Source organism: Alternaria atra (assembly GCF_907166805.1).
Source record: "Alternaria atra isolate CS162 genome assembly, contig: 25, whole genome shotgun sequence".
Classification (NCBI taxonomy): Eukaryota; Fungi; Ascomycota; class Dothideomycetes; order Pleosporales; family Pleosporaceae; genus Alternaria; species Alternaria atra.
Window position 1 is genome coordinate 3,193,650 of NW_025091323.1, and position 22,557 is coordinate 3,216,206.

At 50.9% G+C, this 22,557-nt stretch overlaps 10 protein-coding genes across 10 annotated transcripts; 5 read left to right on the top strand and 5 right to left on the bottom strand.

Moving 5' to 3' along the window:
• Positions 1-662: 662 nt before the first annotated feature.
• On the top strand, positions 663-1,021 carry ALTATR162_LOCUS6123 (uncharacterized protein; the record flags this gene model as incomplete). The annotated part of the gene is made up of 2 exons (XM_043313744.1): positions 663-743; positions 806-1,021. The coding sequence occupies 2 exons, from the start codon at positions 663-665 to the stop codon at positions 1,019-1,021; spliced, it is 297 nt and encodes a 98-aa protein (XP_043169679.1).
• Positions 1,022-1,190: 169 nt separating this feature from the next.
• On the bottom strand, positions 1,191-2,721 carry ALTATR162_LOCUS6124 (uncharacterized protein; the record flags this gene model as incomplete). Its single annotated transcript, XM_043313745.1, has 2 exons — positions 1,191-2,074; positions 2,124-2,721. The coding sequence occupies 2 exons, from the start codon at positions 2,719-2,721 to the stop codon at positions 1,191-1,193; spliced, it is 1,482 nt and encodes a 493-aa protein (XP_043169680.1).
• A 269-nt stretch (positions 2,722-2,990) lies between these two features.
• On the top strand, positions 2,991-4,757 carry ALTATR162_LOCUS6125 (uncharacterized protein; the record flags this gene model as incomplete). The annotated part of the gene is made up of 1 exon (XM_043313746.1): positions 2,991-4,757. The coding sequence occupies one exon, from the start codon at positions 2,991-2,993 to the stop codon at positions 4,755-4,757; it is 1,767 nt and encodes a 588-aa protein (XP_043169681.1).
• Positions 4,758-5,287: 530 nt separating this feature from the next.
• Positions 5,288-6,902, top strand: ALTATR162_LOCUS6126 (uncharacterized protein; the record flags this gene model as incomplete). Its single annotated transcript, XM_043313747.1, has 2 exons — positions 5,288-5,336; positions 5,386-6,902. 2 exons carry the CDS (start codon positions 5,288-5,290, stop codon positions 6,900-6,902), a joined length of 1,566 nt encoding a protein of 521 aa, XP_043169682.1.
• A 1,569-nt stretch (positions 6,903-8,471) lies between these two features.
• ALTATR162_LOCUS6127 (uncharacterized protein) lies at positions 8,472-9,612 on the bottom strand (the record flags this gene model as incomplete). Its single annotated transcript, XM_043313748.1, has 2 exons — positions 8,472-8,635; positions 8,685-9,612. The coding sequence occupies 2 exons, from the start codon at positions 9,610-9,612 to the stop codon at positions 8,472-8,474; spliced, it is 1,092 nt and encodes a 363-aa protein (XP_043169683.1).
• Positions 9,613-9,989: 377 nt separating this feature from the next.
• Positions 9,990-10,727, bottom strand: ALTATR162_LOCUS6128 (uncharacterized protein; the record flags this gene model as incomplete). The annotated part of the gene is made up of 1 exon (XM_043313749.1): positions 9,990-10,727. The coding sequence occupies one exon, from the start codon at positions 10,725-10,727 to the stop codon at positions 9,990-9,992; it is 738 nt and encodes a 245-aa protein (XP_043169684.1).
• A 621-nt stretch (positions 10,728-11,348) lies between these two features.
• Positions 11,349-14,837, top strand: ALTATR162_LOCUS6129 (uncharacterized protein; the record flags this gene model as incomplete). Its single annotated transcript, XM_043313750.1, has 4 exons — positions 11,349-11,738; positions 11,791-12,168; positions 12,214-14,030; positions 14,078-14,837. 4 exons carry the CDS (start codon positions 11,349-11,351, stop codon positions 14,835-14,837), a joined length of 3,345 nt encoding a protein of 1,114 aa, XP_043169685.1.
• Positions 14,838-15,262: 425 nt separating this feature from the next.
• ALTATR162_LOCUS6130 (uncharacterized protein) lies at positions 15,263-15,700 on the bottom strand (the record flags this gene model as incomplete). The annotated part of the gene is made up of 1 exon (XM_043313751.1): positions 15,263-15,700. The coding sequence occupies one exon, from the start codon at positions 15,698-15,700 to the stop codon at positions 15,263-15,265; it is 438 nt and encodes a 145-aa protein (XP_043169686.1).
• Positions 15,701-17,065: 1,365 nt separating this feature from the next.
• ALTATR162_LOCUS6131 (uncharacterized protein) lies at positions 17,066-18,197 on the top strand (the record flags this gene model as incomplete). The annotated part of the gene is made up of 2 exons (XM_043313752.1): positions 17,066-17,119; positions 17,169-18,197. 2 exons carry the CDS (start codon positions 17,066-17,068, stop codon positions 18,195-18,197), a joined length of 1,083 nt encoding a protein of 360 aa, XP_043169687.1.
• A 1,682-nt stretch (positions 18,198-19,879) lies between these two features.
• On the bottom strand, positions 19,880-22,199 carry ALTATR162_LOCUS6132 (uncharacterized protein; the record flags this gene model as incomplete). Its single annotated transcript, XM_043313753.1, has 2 exons — positions 19,880-20,578; positions 20,643-22,199. 2 exons carry the CDS (start codon positions 22,197-22,199, stop codon positions 19,880-19,882), a joined length of 2,256 nt encoding a protein of 751 aa, XP_043169688.1.
• Positions 22,200-22,557: the final 358 nt, after the last annotated feature.

Consider the following 22,557-nt stretch of genomic DNA (forward strand, 5'->3'; position numbering starts at 1 on the left):
CCGAGCCGCATGTCAATGAGCCTCAGCGAACCTGCATACTTGACTGAAACAAGTCGTGGTTTTGCGGACCCGCCTACCCACGGTTGTGGTCAGCAGTATCCATCCTACATCGCCCGAGGCGACACGCACCACGAATGCACGCCTACTGATTACTCAAATTGTATGCTTGGCAAAGACGGAGAGCAAGGCATGTCTATACTAGCGGTTTGTTAGATGACATTGACATGTCAAATATAAAAAGGCGACTTGTTCCTCGTGAGATATCGACTGCTGCCGGGACTGCTCATAGACTTGGCAGGCGCTATCCCGCCAGCATGAGACTTTATCAACTAATTCCATATTTCTTTCCTAGTAATTCGTTCAACTTGGCATGTGCAACCTTCTGAATGCGCAACTATGCTAGACGATCAACGCAGTCTACAGCAGAATATCAACATTTCAAACGACGGGACCGAAAGTCACGGCCGAACATCGTGCACCGTAAGCTCATATTACAAACAACAATGATGATGCCATGCATTCACCCCGCTCGAATGCTTATCGATAGACCCTCCCCCTCAAACCACTACACAACATCACAACACACTCACCTCTTTACTAAACTGTGAAGTATTCAAACATCATTCCATAATTTAGTTCATTTCCAAATCAATACCCTAAACATGCCTCATGCAACCGCAACCGTAAACGGTATCGTAGTAGCTGAAACCGACAACTACGAAGTCGTTGACGGAAACATCTACGTACCACACCCCGATCCCTACCCGAACACTTTATTCCCCTTCAAACCCCTAACACAACCCAGTTCCCACCCAACACCATCAAAAGTAACCACTTCACCCCCACAGACACTAAAACACACTGTCCTTACAAAGGCGACGCAAGCTACTACACCGTCACAACCAACAAGACGGAAGTAAAAGATGCAGCTTGGTACTACCCGGAGCCATTGGAAAGCATGAACAAGATCAAGGGCTATGTTGCGTTCTACAAGGGCAAGGCTGAAGTGAAGAGCGAATAGGATAGTCTCAGAGGTTCGGGGACGTGAATGCATGTATATTCAGTTTCGATTTGGAAATCCCAGAGAGATAGAGGGAGAAAGAGAAAATGCAAATGTTCCTTTCTAGTAACGCCGGTAAATGCTCATAATCTTCATGACAAACAGCTGTGACGGATTTTTTTTTGTTCAATCAGGCGTCAACGGCCATCATCATAGTGTCGTCGCCATCGATACCCACAGCGGGTGGCTCAATCATAACACCGCGCCCTCTTCCTTCGAGCAACTCTCTCCGTACTTCGGCACTGATGCTCTTGTGACCTCTTGTAAGCAGCAAGTCTAGCAGCGCCTCTCTTTGGTCCTCGGTAATGTCGTTTCTGTATCTTTGCGCAAAAGCAAGCAAGCATTGATGCCAGATGACTGGCAACTTACCCGTGTTGCCTAGGTCGCCTGCTACCGACTCGGTGTCCATGGCGTCGGCGCTGCTTGCACCAACGCCGCGGAAGCGCAGGAAGTGGAAGACAAGCGCATCGATGACCTTGAAGGGTAGGGCGTACTTCTTCTCGAGCAGTGTCTTGATGAAGATGTTGCAGGGACCAGCAGCATCGGGGTCCGAAGACATTTGCTCAGCAGCAATCTCACAGAGACGGTGGAGTGCGGCGGCCGAGTGGAGGACCGGAACGGAGATTTTGGCTACAACGGATGCCACAATGACGGCATCGCGCTGTGTGCAAGAGACATCTGTGAGCATAGGGAAGACGACTCCCTTGAAGAAAGCACTCGGCTTGTAGAGCGCCTTCTTCAGCGCATTGTACAAATGCACGTTCAGCTTGTGTGTTTCCCGAATGTTCTGTTGTACCAAAGGTAGCAGTACAGTGTTGAGGAAGATTTGGGCCGTTTGCGGCTTCGCTGAGATGAAGATCCGGGTAGCAGCGAAGGTGGCATTGGGAGTCCAGTCATCAGGACGTGTGATGGCAACAAGGGTTTCCCAGGCGGGGATCGTGGGCAGGATCTTGAAGGGCTTGGGCAGCTTGCCGCTCTTGTAGCGGCTCAAGATTAAGCCAATCTTTGAGTATACTGTGCAGGCTTAGTAGGGTTATCAGGTTGTAGAGTGAGGTTTTTGTACCTTCGACAACCTTTGCAGGCAATTCGATTGCGTCTTCTGGAGCACCACCACCTTGGATTTCTGGTTGTTTTACTTCGCCTCCAGCTTCGTGGGCGGCGATTTTCTCAAGAATAAGCGCTGCCAGATCTGTGCCTGGTCCCGATTGTTGCGCTTCTTCGCCTGGCCACACAATGGGGTTGTCGTCTGTGGGTATGAACTTGTTCCACGCCGCCAGATCGTTCGCGTCGATCTCAACTTCTTCTACCTCTTCGTCGTCCTCGCCCCATGCTTCGTCGTCATCTTCGGCCTGTACCAAATCTTCCCCAGGCATGTCATCCTCACCCATGCGTGTCTCGAAGTCGAAGGCTGGGTTGGCCTCTTGCGGTCTCCGGGCCTTGTTCTCTCTCGCATCCTCCTCCTCGAGCTCTCTTCCGATCTCCAAGATTTTGCGCGAGCTCTTGGAGTCTACATACTTCTGTTCGTCCTCTTCCTTGTCGCTCTTGTTTCGCTTTTGTCGCTTCGGCGCCTTGTTCTTCCAAGGGTCTAAGGGCGCATATTCTTCGGCTAGAGGATTGTGTCGCTGGTCGCGCGCACCGGGCGATTTGGGTGCTTTCGGCATGGTGAGTGTGTGCTCGCAGAAGATGGTTTATGGAAGGCGCAATCTATCCGTCTGAGATTTTTGTGGAATGGCTGTGTTGCCAACTGGCGTTTATCGAAAGTCGCAGCAGTGAGTAGTAAAAGTTCGAGAAAGTCAGACACCCCACTAAATTTTTGGTTGCATTCGCGTACCACCCGCCCGCCGTAGCAGCTGCATGTCCAGGGTCTGCCGTCGCGACTTCCACCGACACAGCTGTCGCGCCTTCCCCATCAGCTACAGGATCCCTCAAAATGGCCGACTCACGCCCCCTTTCGCGCTCCAACACTCCCACACTCGTGCCTCCGATGAGGCGACCACTCGAAGGAGATAATGCGCCCGCTGTGTCTTCTCCGCTCAACCCCAATCCCGATGCGGCAGCGCGTGCCAGGCCCAAAGCTCCTGCGCGCGAGCAGAGAGAGAAGCGCGAGACGATCAAGAAACGTGAAGCTTCAGCCACTACGCGGCAGAGCACTCCCAGCGCGAAGTCATCCAAGAAAGAACGTCCCTCGGCGGACTCACCTATGCGATATTCGATTCCTGAGCCCAGACCATCAGATTACGAGGCGCCCAAAGACAGCACCTTGGTCTCCCACGAGCCGAATCCCATGTATGCGCCTGATGGAGTCACCGAGTTGAAGAAGCCGCACGACATTGCCTGGAACAAGAAGGGCTACAAGTACACTCACTGCGTCGCTGACCCGCTGTTCCGCCACAAACAATACTACAGACAGAGCGACTCTAGACCGTATGGACCAAGGATGAGCCACGAGGACTGCGACAGATGGTTTCATTTCGACAGTAGTGCGACGATTGTATCACAAGAGAAGGGCTGGCGCATGGGACGGGGCAATGTGGTTGCAAGAGAAGGCAGGATATACTATGAGGTCAAGGTGCTACGAGGCATACCGGTAGATGGGCCAAAGGACCCTATCGACCCTAAGACGGGAGAGACTAAGCCTGGTCCCCATGTGAGAATGGGTTGGGCAAGGCGGGAGGCGCCTTTGGACGCACCCGTCGGCTTCGATGGCTACAGTTACGGCATCACCGACGCCCGCTTCGAAGCACAACACCGATCGCGCGCCTCCAAGATCTTCAAGCCACTCCCCAAGAACGCCAAGAGCAAGCACATGAAGGCCAGGCCCCCACATGGCAAGCCAATGCCTGTTGAATACGTTACAGATCAGCACGTTCAAGAAGGCGATGTCATCGGCCTTGAGATTCAGCTACCGTCGCTATCAATGCACCGCAAGGTCGTCGAGGGCATTTACAACCCGGCAGTGGATCTAGGAGATGGCTTCGATACTGTCAGCAACCAAGATCCATTCGACAGACCCGTCGACATCATCCGCGATCGCATACCCGTACCCTATAAAGGCAACTTTTACTTCGAGCAGCTCGACTACCAGGTCACAAAAATAGTGGAGGCTTACCACGACCGCGGTCCGGTGCCCAAGATACATCCCTCGCCAAATCATGAAGATGTCAGTGTACGATCGCTGCCACATTCTCACATCAAGGTCTACAAGAACGGTGAGGAGGTTGGCATCGCTTTCGAGAACCTCCTAGCCTTCCTCCCGCCCGCCAGTATACCATCAATCGAGGCCATCAAGGCTGGTGCACGGACAGGCTTCGACGACGGCATGGTAGGATACCTGCCAGCCATCTCACTCTTCAACGGTGGTGTTGCGCAGGTCAACTTTGGTCCTGACTTCTGGTATCCTCCAGAAGAGATGGTCAAGCAGCGCGACAGAGATACGCAAATGGTGGATGGTGATACAACCGAGCAGCAGGTTCCAGATGGCCGTAAACTGCGGGCTATTGGCGAGCGTTACAAGGAGCAGATCGCGGAAGACGTCGTTTGGGACATCATCGACGAAGTCGACTTCTTCACCCAGGACGGAGGCTGGGAATACAAGGGCGAGACTCCTCAGGACGTGGCAGGCAAATCTACACCTAGGGCGCGTGGCTTTGCGAACGCGGACGAAAACATTGGTGTTGAGGTGGCCAAGCGATACTAACGAAGACGATGAGTACTTTTGGTGTTCAGTGGATTGTAGTCATAGCGAGGCGTATAGGTATACCCGTTATTAATGGTTGATAAGCATCGCACCGTCCAACCTCCCCAGACTACCGGTTTTTCTTTACGCGCTGATAGTGTTTTCCTAGAGTCGGGCATTTGGATCTGACAGGCAACACCTTTCTCTAACTATTGATAGCAAACACCCCTGCAAGGTCTCCCTTTTAACGAACCCATGGTAGGTGTCTTCACGCCCTACGCCCTACACCATGCATAGTACAAGCATACAAATCTTCGCAACAATTCCGTCCATAGACGTCCCTTACCCAATATAGCAATTAGCGCGGAATTGGCGACATCGGACATTCGCACCTTGGCGTTACCGAACGTAACAGTGGGAACTAGCAGCAAATATATATCTTGCACTTGACCTTCGTTTTCTAGACTTGTAGACGATATACTATACGACTGCTCTAGATATCTTCTCTTCTATTGATTTCGACATTGTCTGTTCTGCCTTGCTACCCCGCAATGGATTCTTCGAAATTCAGAGAAGCGGCGAAAGGCGCCATTGATGAGAGTATGTCACTCCAACCGTATGTATAAAGCACAAATTAACAGCTTCCAAGTCGCAAAGTACTATGATACCCTGGAAGAACGGCCAGTTCTCCCCTCTGTCAAACCAGGCTACCTCCGCCCCCTTCTCCCATCATCCACCCCCGAAGAAGGCGAATCATGGGAGACCATCCAAGCAGACATCGACCGCGTCATCATGCCGGGTCTGACCCACTGGCAGAGCCCAAAATTTATGGCCTTCTTCCCCTGCAATTCATCGTACGAAGCCATGATCGGCGACATGTACAGCGGTGCTTTCAACGCCGCAGCATTCAACTGGATCTGCTCCCCCGCCATCACCGAGCTCGAAACCATAGTCATGGACTGGGTAGCTAAGCTCATCGCTCTGCCAAAAGAGTTCCTGAGCGACGGTGAAGGCGGAGGCATCATCCAAGGTACAGCCAGCGAAGTCGTGCTAACAGCCCTCGTTGCCGCCCGCGAACGCCTCATCCGCCGTAAACTTGGCGATATGCCCGAAGGCGAGGAGCGCATGGATAAAGCAGCGGATATCCGTGGTAAGCTCGTCGCTCTGGGATCTGAACACGCACATTCTTCTACGCAGAAAGCCGCTATAATAGCCGGAACGAGATACCGCAGCGTCCCTGCATCAGGCGAATCAAACTACAGCGTCACCGCCTCTGCTCTCCGTAGAACGATCGAGGAATGTCGTGCGAAGGGTCTAGAACCATTCTACTTTACCATCACAATTGGCAGCACGGGCACCTGTGCCACCGACGATTTGGAAGGCATCGCCGCACTTGCTAAAGAATTCCCCGATCTATGGATCCACGTCGACGCAGCATATGCCGGTTCTGCTCTTGTGTGCCCAGAATATCAGCATCTATGCACGCCAATCGCATCATTCGACTCCTTCAACTTCAATCTGCACAAGTGGCTATTGGTAAACTTTGATTGCTCAGCTTTCTTCGTGAAGAAGAGGAAGGATCTTATGGATACGTATAGTATCACCCCTAGCTACCTGCGCAACCCCCACTCAGACCAAGGCCTCGTTACGGACTACCGGGACTGGCAGATCCCGCTGGGCCGCCGTTTCAGGAGTTTGAAGGTGTGGTTCGTGCTAAGGAGTTATGGCGTTAGTGGGTTGAGGCAGTTCATCCGCAAGCATGTGAAGCTAGGAGAGTACTTTCATGAGTTGCTGCTGCAGAAGCCGGAACTTTTTAGCGTGACTACAAAGCCGGCGTTTGGGCTAGTAACTTTCCAGGTTAAACCGAAGATGGGCATGTCTGGCAAGGCGGCGAATCAGGCTGATCCGACGCATGAGGCCTTGCAGAATGACTTCCACGCTGATGCCGAGGCGCAGTATAGGGAGATGGTTAATCAGAGGACGAAAGAGGTTTATGAGAAGGTTAACGCCAAGGGGGATTTCTTCTTGACGAGCACGATTGTGGGCGGGCAGTATGTTATCAGGGTTGTTAGTGCGACATTGAAGAGTGAGGAGAAGTGGATGAAGCAATTGTTCGATGAGCTAGTAGAGATTACGGAAGGAAAGGGCGATGATACGGCTGCTTGATAGTCACATACACCTGAGACAAATACAAAAAATATCCCGTGGGTTAATGTTCCCGATCGTCGCACTGGAGGTTTCCACATTCACCGTCACTCCAGTTGCGCGCCCGCCATACAACTCCATGCTCCCCCCTCCCCGTCTTCACCACTCCTCTTCACCACGCAAAATTTCATGCTCACCTCATCGCCAGCCACCATTGATCCTCGCGCTAGTGGACGTCCGAGCTTAAGCTGTATACCTTCTGGTCGCTACCCTCCCCTCTCTCTTTTCCTTTCTCCACGACACAACAACACCCAGCAGCTCCTCATACAATCCACCGCATAGTTACTGTCGTGCAACACATGGCTTAGTCATTGCCGGGATTCTGAGGCCACGTTTGTGGTATCTATGTCGATTTGAGTTCTCGCAGCTTCGAGTTGGACCTCCGACGAACATACTTTCCCCACATTCGCCTGCAAAAGCGGCTTCAGCCTCATCCTCTCGAGATGAGCTGTAGGACCCCTCTTCTCAACAAGAGACGCTTTTCTTGCGTTTGTTGGTCTGTTCCAAGACTGCGTGGAGCACAATGCTATTGCACCAAAAGGTCACTGTGTGTTTGGTGCTCTATCCCTCCATACCTGCATAGCTCACTGCCCAGTCTTGTCCGTCAGGATACTTTACCAAAGCGATGATATCGATCTGATCCACGCGACCGCATCGACGACTGCGTACCAGAAACGATTTCGTCCTTCCCAACCCTTTCCGATCCGTAAACAGCTCAACCTGTCTTTGCGCGCCTAGTGGAAGGGTATCCGATCTGTGTCTTGAGAGGACGGCCCGGTGTGTTGTCGGTAGAGCTCAGTAACCAGTTTATGCCGTCTCATATTCCCCTCGGCTGCTGGGTTGTTCCCTCGTCCCACTGCGCCTCTTGCGGACTTGTCTGAGAACGTACTTACAGAGCATCTGCATCTCGTCTTCCTTTGGTTTGAAAAGTCTGTCTCACACACTGTGTTCTCTGACCGCAAGTTGTGTACGGTTGAAGAAGGACGGCTATGCGGAACTGTAAGTAACTCTGTACGAATTGCATGTGAGATATACACTGACTTCGTATACCCATGTCTAGCATGCTAGCTGTCTGGAAGCTCCATGCGAGGAACGTGAGCTATTCTCGCGCTCACAAGTTAGGGAGTGTATGCCCGCTTAGTTCATACACCCGGCTGAATCGGCAGCTTGTTACACCATCTTTTTCATTGACTTCTTGGCCTTGTTGTCGAGAGTTGAGGAAGGAGTGGTAGGAGAAAAGATGGAAAAGGCGGTTGATCGAGTGACAGGACAGAACTCCACACACCCCATGCAAGGAAAAAACTAAAAATGTATAGAAAACCCTTGTACTACGTTACCTACAACAACATCAAAGTCGATAAATATATAAATATAGATAGCTTAGATGACTACATTAGTATACCACATCTTATAGTTTCATATCATATGCGGTTGTAGGATGCAACGTAGTGGAAGAGTTTTTAGCACCTGTTCAGTTTCTTCCTTGTATGAAGTGAACGTAAGGGCACTATCATGTGAAAAATATATCAGCTATGAGTCTAACCTCAGTGTGCGCACTGCGTTACCACCAAGCACATCCTGTGCCTTCTTGTCATCCGTCGAGAACGCTTTTGAGATAGCCACATAGTTCGCATTCACGCTATGCCATTCCTTCGCATCTTCCTCAAGTGGCGGGAAGAATGGATGATCAGTGCCTGCTATTGTTAGCTTTTTATCCCACTCTGATATTACATGTGTACTTACCAAACATTAGCCGGTCAGAACCTGATGCAGCGAGTGCTGCTCCGAGACCAACTTCCGAGTAGATGACAGCATCCAGATATATGTTCGTCTTCAAGATATCCCATACATCCCTCCTGTTCTGCGTCTTGCCATGCTTCTTCAAATGACCATCATGCAAGATGCAAGATTCAATACGACCAGCCAGAAACGGCAGTGTACCTCCAGAATGTGCCAGTAAAACGCTCAGTTTTGTGAATCGATCCCAGACCCCGCTCAACAGCATCCTGGTCACCGCGATGGTGGTCTCCAACGGGAAGCCGAGGGCTAGAGGTAGAACGTGTCCGTATTCACTCGCTCGGGGCCCGTAGACAGACGTAGGTAGACCGTAGTGCGGGTGGAGGAAGATGAGTTGCTGATGCTTCTCCAGTGCTGTGTAGACAGGGTCGAGGTTCTCGTCGTCTAAACCTTGGCCGAGGCCAGAGGTTCCCATGATGACGCCGCGTGCGTATTTGAGCGTGCTCAGTCTTTCAATCTCAGCGGTTATGACCTCGGGCGATGCGGAAAGTGGAAGGGTGCCGAAGAAGTATAATCGGCCGGGATATTGAGAACATTGGTCGTTCACATCGTCGTTGATCTTCTTCGCTGCTTCTCCAGCTTCTTCTGCGGGAAGGAAGTCGAGCCAAGGGTTTGCTAATGAGATGACTGACTTGTCAATCTTGTGTAGGTCCATGAAAGCTATCTTTTCCTTGATCTCGTAGTACTCAGAGCCAATTGGGCGACCGCGCGAAGTTGAAGGTGTTGAAGGGTCATCTTCACCTGGCAGGATGATGAGACGTGCCGAGTCTGGTGCGTCTTCAAAGGTTCGAACGTATGGTACTGTTGTTCGCGAGCGTAACAGCTCCATGTATTTGGGAGGGTAAACATGGGTGTGGATGTCGACGATCGTCATGTTGACTGACTGGGACGCGTTTTACGCGTCAAAGTATGATACTGGAGTTGCTGTGACACTATACGAATACCTCAAGCGCGTTATTGAGAAATCACAAAAAAACTCAGACACGGCAAACTGTTCAGAGTGGAATGCTGAGACGTATTGTGAATGTTTAGACCTTGGTGGGGTAGCTTCGGACTGCCCCACTACACGGCGTCCAACATCCCACCTTCCCCAAGTGGCAAGAAGCTATGGAGACAGTAGTTCGGCCGTTGACGGAGATGCCCGCGATCAAGATATGGAATCTTGGTATATTGGAATGTTTGTTACGTACGGCGTTCTGGAGCAAACTTCAATGGGTTAATAACACCTCAGCCTCATCATTGTGTGACAGATCAGGCACCAGTCCTCAAGAAGACGTTCGGTGGCTTGTCCCAGGTCTTGAATTCCTCATCCACCTCCCACTGGATGTCTCCTGTACCCTCATCTTTGAATCCTAGCCTCCTGTAAACGGCTCTTCCCATAGCGCTTCCCTCTGTTGTGCACTCCAAGTTGCCCCTCTTCTTTGCCTCCGCAAGGCCAGCTTCTACCAGCTTAGTAGCAATGCCGCGACGCGAATATGCTGGGTCAACAGCGCAGATGTCCAAGGTGAAGATAGCGGGAGGGTTGCGGCCTGATTTCTCCACCTCGTGCATGTACGCGATACGTCGTTTCCACAACGAGTTGAACATTTGTGTTGCAAAGCGCTGGTTCTTTTCGTCATAATCTGCAAGAGCTGCACTCATGTCACTGGAGAACGGATCGCCATAACCTTCTACGAACGACAGCTGCTTCCAAATGGCCATGCCAACAACTCGTCTTTCGCCCTGCTTGTCTGGATCAGGGAGCGTGGCCTTGAGGTAAAGGGCGTTGGGTTGTCCGTCTTTGTTGGTGGTGGTGGATTGCCATCGCTTCATCAGGGTCTGAGCGTGCTTCGTCTGTCCTTCCTCTGTGTCCCAGCCCGGTGTCATCAGCTTCCACACAGCATCTTGTGCCTGACGACCGAACGCCTCAGAAAGACAATGTTGCCCTTGCTTGAAATCCTGCTCAGTCTCGAAGGGAGCTATTACAACGTCGTTGTTGTTGGTGGCCATGTTAAAGGTTAGGTGGGTGGTTGCGGATGTGCGAATGCGTACGTGGAGTATGTTGAGGAAAACGGCGAGCTTATGTACGAGGTTAGTAGTTTTGAGTGACTAAAAGACCCATACGATGACATGGCCTAAAGCCTTCCATGACTGCCTAGCAGTTGCCTAATTCTTGGCATGGGATTTTGACGCAGAATCGCATCGAGATGGAGGAAATCGACGTTCCGATAAGAACGTCCTCGAGGTAATTATTTTGCAAGCAAGACTACTGTAAGACCGTGTATTACTGGGATAAGGTTAACGGCCTGGTGATAAGGCCACGTATATCATAAATTGTAAGAATAGGTAGTTTAGACATGTCAAATGCAGTGACAATATCTCCCGGCCCCTAGGGTTGGGTAATGCAGTCAAGTGCACGTGGTGATGCAGTCGGGTGCGCAGGGAGTTGGGATGCCAGGCGACGGCTAGCGTGGCGTAAATCAATTAGCAGGGATGACGCGCTCGCGCCTGCGACACGCTTTCGCGTTCTCCCTAGGCACTTTCCATCCACTTCACCAACAACAAACACACATCTGCCACCCGTCACATATCACGCTCTAGGGTGTTGTATCTGCCGGCCATATCCTCAAAATGCCAGGCACTGTAACAAGAGCGCCGGCGAAACGCGCCCTCGCCGAATCCTCCAGCACCCGCACAAATGTACAGGCGTCGCCCCACTCCTCGAAGAAGCTGAAGATACAGAACGGCAGTGATAGGAGTAGACCACCACAAAAATTCAATGGCTCCTTCAACTCGAGCCAAGTGGGCCCGAGCCAGTTCGAGGAGACGTTGGAGAAAATGACGCAGGACATGGAGACGCTGAAGAAGGATAACACAGAGAAGGACCAACAATGGCGGCGGCCTCCCTTACCGGCAGACTTCAATGAGATGACACAAAATCTGGTCTTCCAGCAGATTGAGGCTGAAGAAGGCGTACTCAATGGTGGCAAGACGACGGTCAAGCTCTTTGGCGTGACGGAGGTAAGAAGCGTGCAGGTGGCGTATATGAATTTGGACTGATTGTGTATCACAGACTGGTCAATCCGTCCTCATTCATGTTACCGGTTTCCAACATTACTTCTACGTCGCCGCGCCCCTCAACTTCCACAAAGAAGACTGTGAACCGTACAAGGTCTTCCTGGAGAGCGAATGCCAGAAAAACTTCAACCAACACTCAGCCGTCATCGCGTCAGTACAGATGTGTATGAGGGAGAACATCCTGCGCTTTCAGGGTAACCAGAAGAGTCCGTACCTCAAGATCACGGTAACAGATCCGAAGATGATCAATCGCGTCCGGATGATGGTGCAAAAGGGCAATGCCAACTACAAGCGACTTTGGCCGGCCAGAGAAGATGGTATCCTTACCTTTGACAACATCGCCTACGTGCTGCGCTTCATGATTGACACCAAGGTAAGTCGTTTTGGCAAGTAGATAGTTGCGTTGCTGACATCCCAGGTCGCCGGCATGTGCTGGGTCGAAGTCCCTGCGGGCAAATACAGGATGATTAGCCCTCGCGATCGACACTCCAACTGTCAGATTGAGGCACAACTACACTACAGCGATCTCATCGCCCACCAGTCTGAAGGTGAATGGGCCAAGCTTGCCCCCCTCCGCATCCTCTCCTTCGATATCGAGTGCGCTGGCCGCAAAGGTGTCTTTCCCGAGGCGAACGTCGACCCCGTCATTCAGATCGCGAACGTCGTTACAAGATACGGAGAGCAGAAGCCCTTCGTCAGGAACGTCTTCTGTTTAGATACCGTCAGCCCTATCGTCGCGACACAGGTCTTGTCGTTCCAGGATGAAGGCGAGATGCTGATGAAATGGCGCGATTTCGTAGAAGAGGCCGACCCAGACGTTATTATCGGCTACAACATCAACAACTTCGACTTCCCATATCTGCTCGACCGTGCAAAGCATCTGAAGCTGCAGAAGTTCCCGTATTGGTCCCGTCTGAAGACAGTGCAGTCCAAAGTAGAAACCTCCAATTTTTCCAGTAAACAACTGGGGAGCCGCGACACAAAAACAACCAACACCAACGGCCGTCTGCAGCTCGACTTGTTGCAGCTCATCCAACGAGACCATCAGCTGCGAAGCTATACATTGAACTCGGTATGTGCTCACTTTCTCAAGGAGCAGAAAGAGGATGTGCACCACAGCATGATTACGGAACTGTTCAACGGCGACGCCAACTCCCGCCGAAGATTGGCTGTATACTGTTTGAAGGACGCCTATCTACCACAGCGACTGCTCGACAAGCTTATGTGCCTAGTCAACTACACCGAAATGGCTCGTGTCACAGGTGTGCCATTCAATTACCTTCTTGCCCGAGGACAGCAGGTTCGCTTCATCAGTCAGTTGTTCCGTAAAGCCCTTGACCATCAACTCATCGTTCCGGATCTCCCAAACCAAGGCGACAACGGCGACCAATACGAAGGTGCGACTGTCATTGAACCCAAGCGTGGCTACTACAAAGAACCTGTTGCAACTCTCGATTTCGCTTCGCTATATCCCAGTATCATGCAGGCTCACAACCTTTGCTATACGACCTGGCTTGACAAGCAGACGGTGGAGAAGCTCAAGATGAAGAAGGATGAGGATTACATTGTGACTCCAAACGGTGACATGTTCTGCACATCAAAGATACGCAAGGGACTCTTAACGGAGATTCTGGAAGAGTTGCTAGGTGCGCGTAAGAGGGCGAAGAAAGAGTTGGGGGTCGAGACCGATCCCTTCAAGAAGGCTGTGCTGAACGGTCGTCAGTTGGCCTTGAAGGTCAGCGCCAACTCCGTCTACGGTTTGACAGGTGCTACTAACGGAAAGCTGCCCTGTCTTGCCATCGCAAGTAGTACCACAAGTTTCGGTCGTCAAATGATCGAAAAGACCAAAGCTGAAGTGGAGGCAAAGTATACCATCGCGAACGGGTATACGCACGATGCCGAGGTCATTTACGGCGACACTGATTCCGTTATGGTCAAGTTCGGCACGTCTGAGCTAGCAGAAGCAATGAAATTGGGTGAGGAAGCTGCTCTCTATGTGTCTTCGAAGTTCATCAAGCCTATCAAACTGGAGTTCGAGAAGGTCTATTTCCCCTACCTGCTCATCAACAAAAAGCGTTATGCTGGTTTGTACTGGACGAACCCGAACAAGTGGGACAAGATGGACACAAAAGGTATTGAAACGGTCCGCCGTGACAATTGCCGTCTTGTCCAGACTGTTATCGAAACTTCCTTGCGCATGCTGTTGATCGACCAAGACCCAGAGGGTGCCCAAGAGTAAGCCATTCCACCGCCTCAGTCACTCATTCACTAATGTCAAATAGGTTCGTCAAGGAGACTATTGCAGACCTTTTGCAAAACAAGGTGGACATGTCGAACCTGGTGATCACCAAAGCCCTTACTAAACAAGAGAACAAGGATGGAACGGGTGGCTACGCGAACAAACAAGCACATGTTGAGCTTGCAGAACGTATGAAGAAGCGCGACGCGGGTTCAGCGCCAGCTCTCGGCGACCGTGTCGCCTATGTTATGGTCAGAGCCGCCACCGGTGCTAAGAATTTCGAGAAGTCCGAAGATCCTCTCTATGTTCTCGAGAACAACCTACCCATCGATACGCGTTACTATCTGGACAACCAACTTGCGAAACCACTTGGAAGAATCTTCGAGCCTATCCTAGGCGAGAAGAAGGCTGCCTCGTTACTTACCGGTGATCATACGCGTTCCATCACCGTCGCGGCACCCACCATGGGTGGTTTGATGAAGTTTGCAAAGAAGACACAGACATGCATGGGTTGCAAGAAGCCACTTACCGCTGCATATGAGAAGGATGGCGCCGTTTGCGAGAACTGCCGGCCGCGTATTGCCGAGCTCTACACAAAGACGCTGGGCAAAGTCAGTGAACTGGAGGTTCGCTTCTCGCGTCTTTGGACGCAATGCCAGCGATGCCAAGGCAGCGTTCACTGTGAGGTCATCTGCGCGTCGAAGGATTGCCCAATCTTCTACATGCGCATGAAGGCGAGGAAGGATGTTGAAGATGCAGGCAAAGAGTTAGTGCGTTTCGACAAGGACGCGGCGTTATGGTGATCGAACTATATTGCACGACTAGTATGTAATTAGTGTGCGGCGTTTTGGGTGTTTTGATGGCATGGATATCCGTCTTTGTAACATGGTGGCTCACTGAGTGTGTTCAAGGTGTGTAGCGATACACGCATGTATATTTCTTTTAATGAATGTTGTTGCTTCATCCATTAACATCTTGTGATTATGTCATTCAGAGGGTAGTTACAGCCCATCTTCGTCAACACTCTCCTCCCTCTTCATCGTTTGACCATTGTATGCAACGATTGCATTGCTTCTGGACATCTCATTAATTTTCCAGCATCCCCATGATGCCAAGCAACTTCACAGTACACGCCACAAGTCCTCCAGATCATGCCAATCTATCACTCCTTCTTTTCAAGTCGCCACAACATATCGCAAACTCCCAAGAGCTAGCAACCACAAACACATCAACGCCACATGCCGTTGACACTCTTCGTCAGCTTGCCACCTCCAAGTCCAAACACGACCCCGTCCTGTCTGCCCGCACATCTCTCGTCGACCTCGTCAATCTCATCTCTCTCCAAGCCAATAATGAGAGTCTGCAAACTCCAAAGGAAAGTGTGAAACAGCATAATTTCGTTCTGTTGCTCCGGTAGATTTGCGACAGCGTCCTCAATCTTCGCGAAATCAATCTCACCGGTTGCGCACTGAGCAGCGAAGACGTTGTATGCTGTAACGTAGAGAGTGTGCTGCGCAATGTAGAGGTTTGTGAGCATGATTTGGTGCGCGCGAAGGGTTATGAGGAGTTGAAGAGTGGATTTGGCCTCGGGGGGTAAGGGTGGTGAGATGTTGGTTGATAGGATTGGAGATGTAGTGTACTCGCGAGTTGGATCGAGCGCTGACATTCTGTATTGGAGGTTGAAATTAGCTTGGTTTTGTGAAGCAAATTCAAAAACAGCGGTGTTTGAGGTTGTTGAGGTATCTGAATAGGTCCTGGTGGTCGAGCTTCAGTAGAGAAGTTATAAACTAAGATTGACGAGGTGTGAAGTGAAAGGGTGGGAAAATTAATATTTCCTCGTTCTTCATGGCAAGGTTCGAATAGGGTTGCTTTCACTGAGACATCTTCGTTCATTTTAATTGCCTTCATACTCACTGCTAGGTGGTACTTACCGGAGTACCGAACGCAACAGACAACAAAGTGGGAGACAGCTCACTTCATTCCCTTCTCCATCTCTTGTCCCAACAATGATGAGAGCGGTCAAATTGAGTCAAGCAAGTCGCTTATATTCCCTGTCCTTACACGTGTAACGCATAATTGACAGACCACCGCGCTTCCAGCATCTCTCAAAAGTACTCTGTGTGGATATGATGTGGGGAAGACAGGTTGCCCAGCTCGAATTCCATGAACGTGCTCTGCAAAGCAGGCTAAATGATACGACAATGTACCGATGCGAGACCCTGTAGACGGCGACTGAAGCTTTTTTTGACCTATGTGAGGTGCAACAAAGCGGGCCCTTTAGTCATTGCTGTCAAGGCAGTCCTAGAAAAAGATCCTGAAGAGCTCTCCTTTGTACATCTTACTCTCCGCCTTGACGCTCGCAATTTCACCCCTTATTGCCTCAATCTTAGCCTTGAACCTGGCATTCTCAATCTCAAGCTCAGCATTCACAACAACGAACCTCCTCTCAGCCTCCTGGGTTTGCTTATCAAGTCTCACTTTCCTTTCACGCCGCATTCCTGCGCGTCATGCATAGCATACTCTGGCTGCCTTGTCAACTGCCGGCCTCTGGTTCAAGAAGTGTAACAATAGCACGTGGTACGGCTGAGATGTTACGTGATGAGCCAATAGAGGTGAGACGAACATTGGGAACTGTTGCTCGTAACAAGGTATGTCAGATGACACTGATAAGGTGTTCGAGAAACTACAGCCGAAGGTCTGATGGGTCATCTTGCGGTCGACGTAGTTGGAATGTTTGTACAATAGGCGGAGATGGACGTCACGATGTTGGCATGGTGTTGAGGTTCCAGCCGAACGACCCCCCACCATTAGCCTTATCGCACTCGTGTACACCTTCTGTCTTCGGCAACAACCCCGCCAACAACACCTAGCCATCCCATCATGGCTGAGCTACGGAGATGGCCGCTAGTATCGCGTCAATCGCCTGATCTCAGTACCTTCCTTTCCAGCACGTGTGTGTGTCTCTTTAGTAGCCGTTATCCCACATCCCACACCAACTTCGACCCAACGCAACGCGTCAACCAGTGACGCCATGGCGGATATCAAAGTAGACTCAGCCGTCTCCCAGGATGACCTGGAGATTCCGGTATTTTGTACCCAACCAGAAATTATGCTCAGCATCTAATAACGTTCAGCTCATCGACTTCTCTGCCTTCCTCTCAGGCAATCCTAACGCGAAGAAGCAAACCGCCGACGCCGTCCTCAAAGGCTTCCAAAACGCGGGCTTTGTCTACCTCAAGAACCACGGCATATCCCCTTCGACCGTTTCCACCGTATTCTCTCACTCTGCTAAGTTCTTCGCTCGGCCGAAAGAGCAAAAAGACAAGTTAGCATGGTATTCCGCCGCCGCCAATCGCGGTTATGTAACACAAGGGCGGGAAAAGCTGGTGGTGTTGGAAGAGACGGGTACAGAAGCGGAGATGCGCGCTTTGGTGCCAGATCTGAAAGAGAGTATGGAGATTGGACGCGACGACCAGCCCGAGACACCGAACATGTGGCCAAGCGGAGACGACGAGGCTAAGGAGTTCAAGGAGCAGATGATGGGCTTCTTTGAGACATGCAAGAGCCTCCACATGCAAGTCATGCGCGCTATTGCGCTAGGTATGGGCATTGAGGAGACTTGGTTCGATGGCTTCACAGACGCGGGTGACAACACGTTGAGGTTGCTGCACTACCCTGGTGTGTCGAAGAGCATCTTCAAGAGGAACGATGGGCAGCTGCAAGTCCGCGCAGGAGAACATAGCGACTACGGTATGGCGATCGACTTGAGCTGGCAGGAGAAATCGACTGACACAATTACAGGTTCTGTAACTCTCCTCTTCCAAGACGCGCGTGGTGGCCTCCAAGTTCGCTCACCGAAAGGCACGTTCGTCAATGCCACTCCCATTGAAGGCACCATTGTCATCAACGCTGGCGATTTATTAGCACGTTGGTCGAACGACACCATCAAGTCAACGCTGCATCGTGTCGTAGAGCCACCGCCAAAACCAGAGGACGCAGACAAGGATGAGTACCCACCGCGATACTCAATAGCCTACTTCTGCAACCCAAACTACGAGCGCAAGATTGAAGCTATCCCAGGGACACATGAAAAGACGGGTAGAAAGTATGGAGATGTCTTGAGTGGAGATTACTTGATCCAGCGATTAACAGCGACATATTGAGAGAAGAAAGCAAAGCTATGAACTCTAGTTTGTATTGACATACGTGTTGATCTACTTGATTGCTGCAGTGGTAATCGTGAGCTTCTATACCAACCCAAAAAATGGACCCAAACACCCTTCAACGCTTCATCTCGCTTTGAGCATCCAATGTTCCATCTACCCAATCGAATACAGATCTTCCAACGCGTTGTACAGTTCTAGAATCTTCCATTGCTGGTCAGTTGCAATGTCGATGAAACAATGTCGGTGCGCTTACCTTTAGGATACTCTGCCGGCTGCAACATATGCAAAGATCTTCGTCTCCTCCCTCGATGCTGCAATATATCAGTCTGGCTTCCGAATAAATAGTGGATCTGTACCTACGCGTCCTTCTTCAAACGCTCTGGCCAACCACTCGAACGTAACGTTGCTCCAAAGCGCTTGAAATCAGAAGCGACTGAACCAAGCGTAGCCATTGGTAAGAATCAACCTCATTTTGCGTATGGATGCATCTCTAACTGCCATGCGCTCTGGCATAGCTTCAGCTGCGAACGACCTGCTACTTTCCCCCGATGCCCACCACATGAATGAGAGTTTATATAGCAAGAGAGATGACAACGCAGTCACTTTACCTACGCCACCGATTCTCAGGTAAGACATCCAGCTCTTCAAGATGCAGGAGGTCTACAAGTACCAATTCAAGGTTGCTGTGGCCTTCCATGCAAGAGCAAGACAGTTCTCGCACTCGAACAAAACACGTCGCAACTGCGCATAAGACAGATCCGCGTGCCACAACGTTAGCAGACTCTTCACTCGAAGATGGAGACTCCAAGATATTCTGTCTAAAAGGTTACACGCTCGACTTTACGACATACATCACTGCGGTACAGCACGCGAAGTTGATGGCGGTATACAGCGAAGGCCAAAGAGCATGGATCAGCTGCCTGTGGAAACCAATCCGCGGATGTGAACCAGAACGCATCGAGGCTAAAGCCCTCGCAGATGACAGTCGTGGCCCCTCTCGGTGTTCGAAAAGATGCTCGCAGTACCACGCAGATCTTTATATGCTCGCCGCACACGAGGAGAACTGTGAAGGCATATGCTCTCTAGCTCGTGAGATTACTTTTCGCAATCTGCTTACAGAAGCGGCGAAAACGATGCCTGCATCCACAATCGTTGTTGGAAGCAGCTCTGGCCTCCCACCTCCTTCAAGTCGGTTCGCGGAGAAGTCAACACTAAAAAAAGGTCTCCAATCTGGAATCGATCAATCCCTCAACACTTCGTTGCCTATTCGGGTGTCACGGGTCCGCAGAGTGCTGTCGTGCGTGCTGTTACAACGTTCGTATGCGGGACATACCCGTACCGCTGCTCAACGACAGCTTTCTATAAGAGAAGGAAGCACGTCGTTGGAGTTTGTACAGAGCATACAAGTACACCAAGGCCTTGGTGACTGACATTGAAACCACGAACGAGGTCAACGTCGTCCCCACGCTACTATCCATGGGCATCGATGGATGGGCATGTCATGCCCGAATGATCACTCCCTTTTGGGCGGGATCTCACACGTGCGGTTACTAAGCTGCAATGAAAAGAGTGAGGTACGGGCTCCTATACTATCCATAAGTGATCGATTTCGAAGGGACTAGCGCTACGGACCAGCTACCTTTTCCAACTCGTCAGGCCTGTTCGCCTTTGGCTGTCTTTCATTGGTACTTTGGCCTGGCGTTGAGGACTGAGGAAGAAGACTGCGCATCGTTGTGAATGAGATTCGCGGATGACCCTGCATATCTGCCCTCACCGTACTGCGACGAACCCAATTGAACGCCAGCCTGAAGCGTCAGACTATCAACGCCACCCTCTAATAAGTCTAGCGGCGCAACGAGAGCCATCTGGCTCCAGCTGAAGAGCGTGTTGCGTCCCCCAAATACGAACACTTCAAACCGTCCGGCGAATGTATTGTTAACCCAAACGCGACTGCCATTCACTACATCAGTCTCGATGCGTAACCTAGCTGGGAGGGTAATAGGCACGATCTCGTGGGAGGATGTCGACTGGTTCGTCCATATGCGACCTGGATGGCCAAGATCGAAGCCATCACTAGGAGACACGGACCGTAGAGGGTATTCGAAGCCATCGGCAGTGGTGAACATAAGTGTTGCAGTGCTGCCACTGGAGTTCCTGAAAATATTGCTTAGAGATAACGAAGTATCAGGGCTAGACAGGGTGAAGGGTGAGGATATGTCCAGGGTAAGCGTGTACGGTGGTCCATAAGAGCCGATATCTGGCGTCGCGGTGCTATTATCAGTAGAGGCTTGCGTCCACGATAATAACGTTGAGCCTTGCAAATCTACTTGCGCGCTATTGAAACGACGATCGAGGTTCTGTCCGGGTGCCCTAGCTGCCTAATCAGTTACACGTTAGCCACCAGGTCAAAGTGCATCGCTTTCGCTCTTCCGCTGTACATACCAAGAACGTAACGCTGTCCAGTAATTCGTCCGAGTCAATCTTTGCACCTCGCGCACCAGCCCATGCACGCGCCGCCATGACAGGTATACCATCACGCATCGCGTAGTAGGCTTCAAGTTGGGTAGTCGCATCCGGGCCATTGTCATTCCAAGCTGCGAGAATAGCACCCTTGTTGCCGCTAGCACCGGGCTGAACCTGCTCTGTAGTGTTGACTGGGTTGTAAAGAGACGGCTCCCATTGCCAGCTCGGTACATTGGCAAAGTTCATCGTGCGCGTAACGTTGTAGAATTGGGGGTACGGCGCTGGTAGGATGGGCATATGATCATTCTTGAGGCTCATATAAGCCCACCAGTCCTCGGAGTTGATGATGTTATATTCGTCATGCTGGAGCTCAAGAGGATCTGATTGTCCGTACTGCCAGTGTTGTATGATGACATCTTTCGAGATGGTGAGATTCTCGGATGGCTCATAAGTACCCCATATACGTACACGCTTGCCGGAAGTGCTGTTAATGAAATTGGACATCTCATTGACAAAGTTGATGTAGTCGTCCGCCAGGTCAGGATCATACTCGTCTGCGCCAATGTGAATTTCCTTTGTGTGAAACCATGGTAGAAATTCCGACCAAATTGCTTTGACAGTGGGAATGGCATCGGGGTGGCTCAGGTTCAGGAGATCCTTCTTTGCTAACGCTAACTCAGGCTTCCACTTTGTAATTGCTAGAGCATGGCCTGGAACTTCGATCTCGGGAATGACAGTGACGCCACGTTGTGCGCAATGTTCTTGAAAGTCTTCGAAGTCGGCGCGTGACAGCGTCTCGTTCGGGCGCTGGATAATGCCCTGCAGCTCTGATTTTTCTTCCGGAAACAGCGAGAAGTGCGAGAACACATCTTGCCAGGTCTCGTTATGCCCCCTATTTAGGGGATAGTTATCGCTAGAGTGGTAATGGAACTCGGAGATTTTGAAGAACGAGGCATATGTGCAGAGCTCTCTGAGAAATTTTTTATCGTACCATTTGCGACCTGCATCGAGCATAAACCCTCGTGTGCTGTATGCGGGCGCATCAACTACCCGGCCCGTCGCAAGAGATCCATTTCCGATCAGCAGCTCTTGCAATAGAGTGCGTGTTCCCCAAAACATGCCCCTCGCACCAGTCCCGCCTATGTACACACTACCATTGGTGACATCAAGCTCGTATCCTTCTTCTGTAGGTTGACCATTCTCATACGCCAATGAGTTATTGCTATCGTGAATAGGGCCGAGATGAATACCAGTGGGAGGAAAGTCGTCTACTTGCTCCAAAATCCAAGAACCACCGAAAAGCGACGAAAGGTCAGCGCGAAATGTATCAGCGAATTCATAAGCGGATGGCGGTATGAGAGTTAGACCTTCTGAGTCTCTTTTACCAGCAAAGCGTTTGTCGATATATATCTTCCTTGCATGTGAGCTGATTGAGAAACCGAGGTCACTAGTATTGCTGTAGTCTGATGAGACGGGTGGCAGAAGCTGCAGCGCGCCAACAAGACAGATGAAATGCGGCAATGCCAAAAACAACATATTCGGAATGAGTCGATAGAAGAGACAGTCATGTCGTTGAAGCGCTGTGGGTTATATCGTCGTATTAAGACACCCATGTCTTGGCTGCCGTCAAGTGTCCCCGCCCCGCTTCTGCAAGGCCGATGTAACCTTTACAGGGAGCGGTAATAGCGGTATGTGATAAGATAAAAGACTGAATAGAGAAGAGACCTAGGGAAATAGACGCAGCGATTCCAATGAATACGAAGAGACCTTGTGTCGCAGAAGATGATCTGTTGTCAGCTTACGACAAGCTCTAATTTGTGAAGCTCAACGGCAATTAGTCTAACCCATTTCAGATGGGACGTGTCTCCAGACTACAAGCACACGACCGTATCAC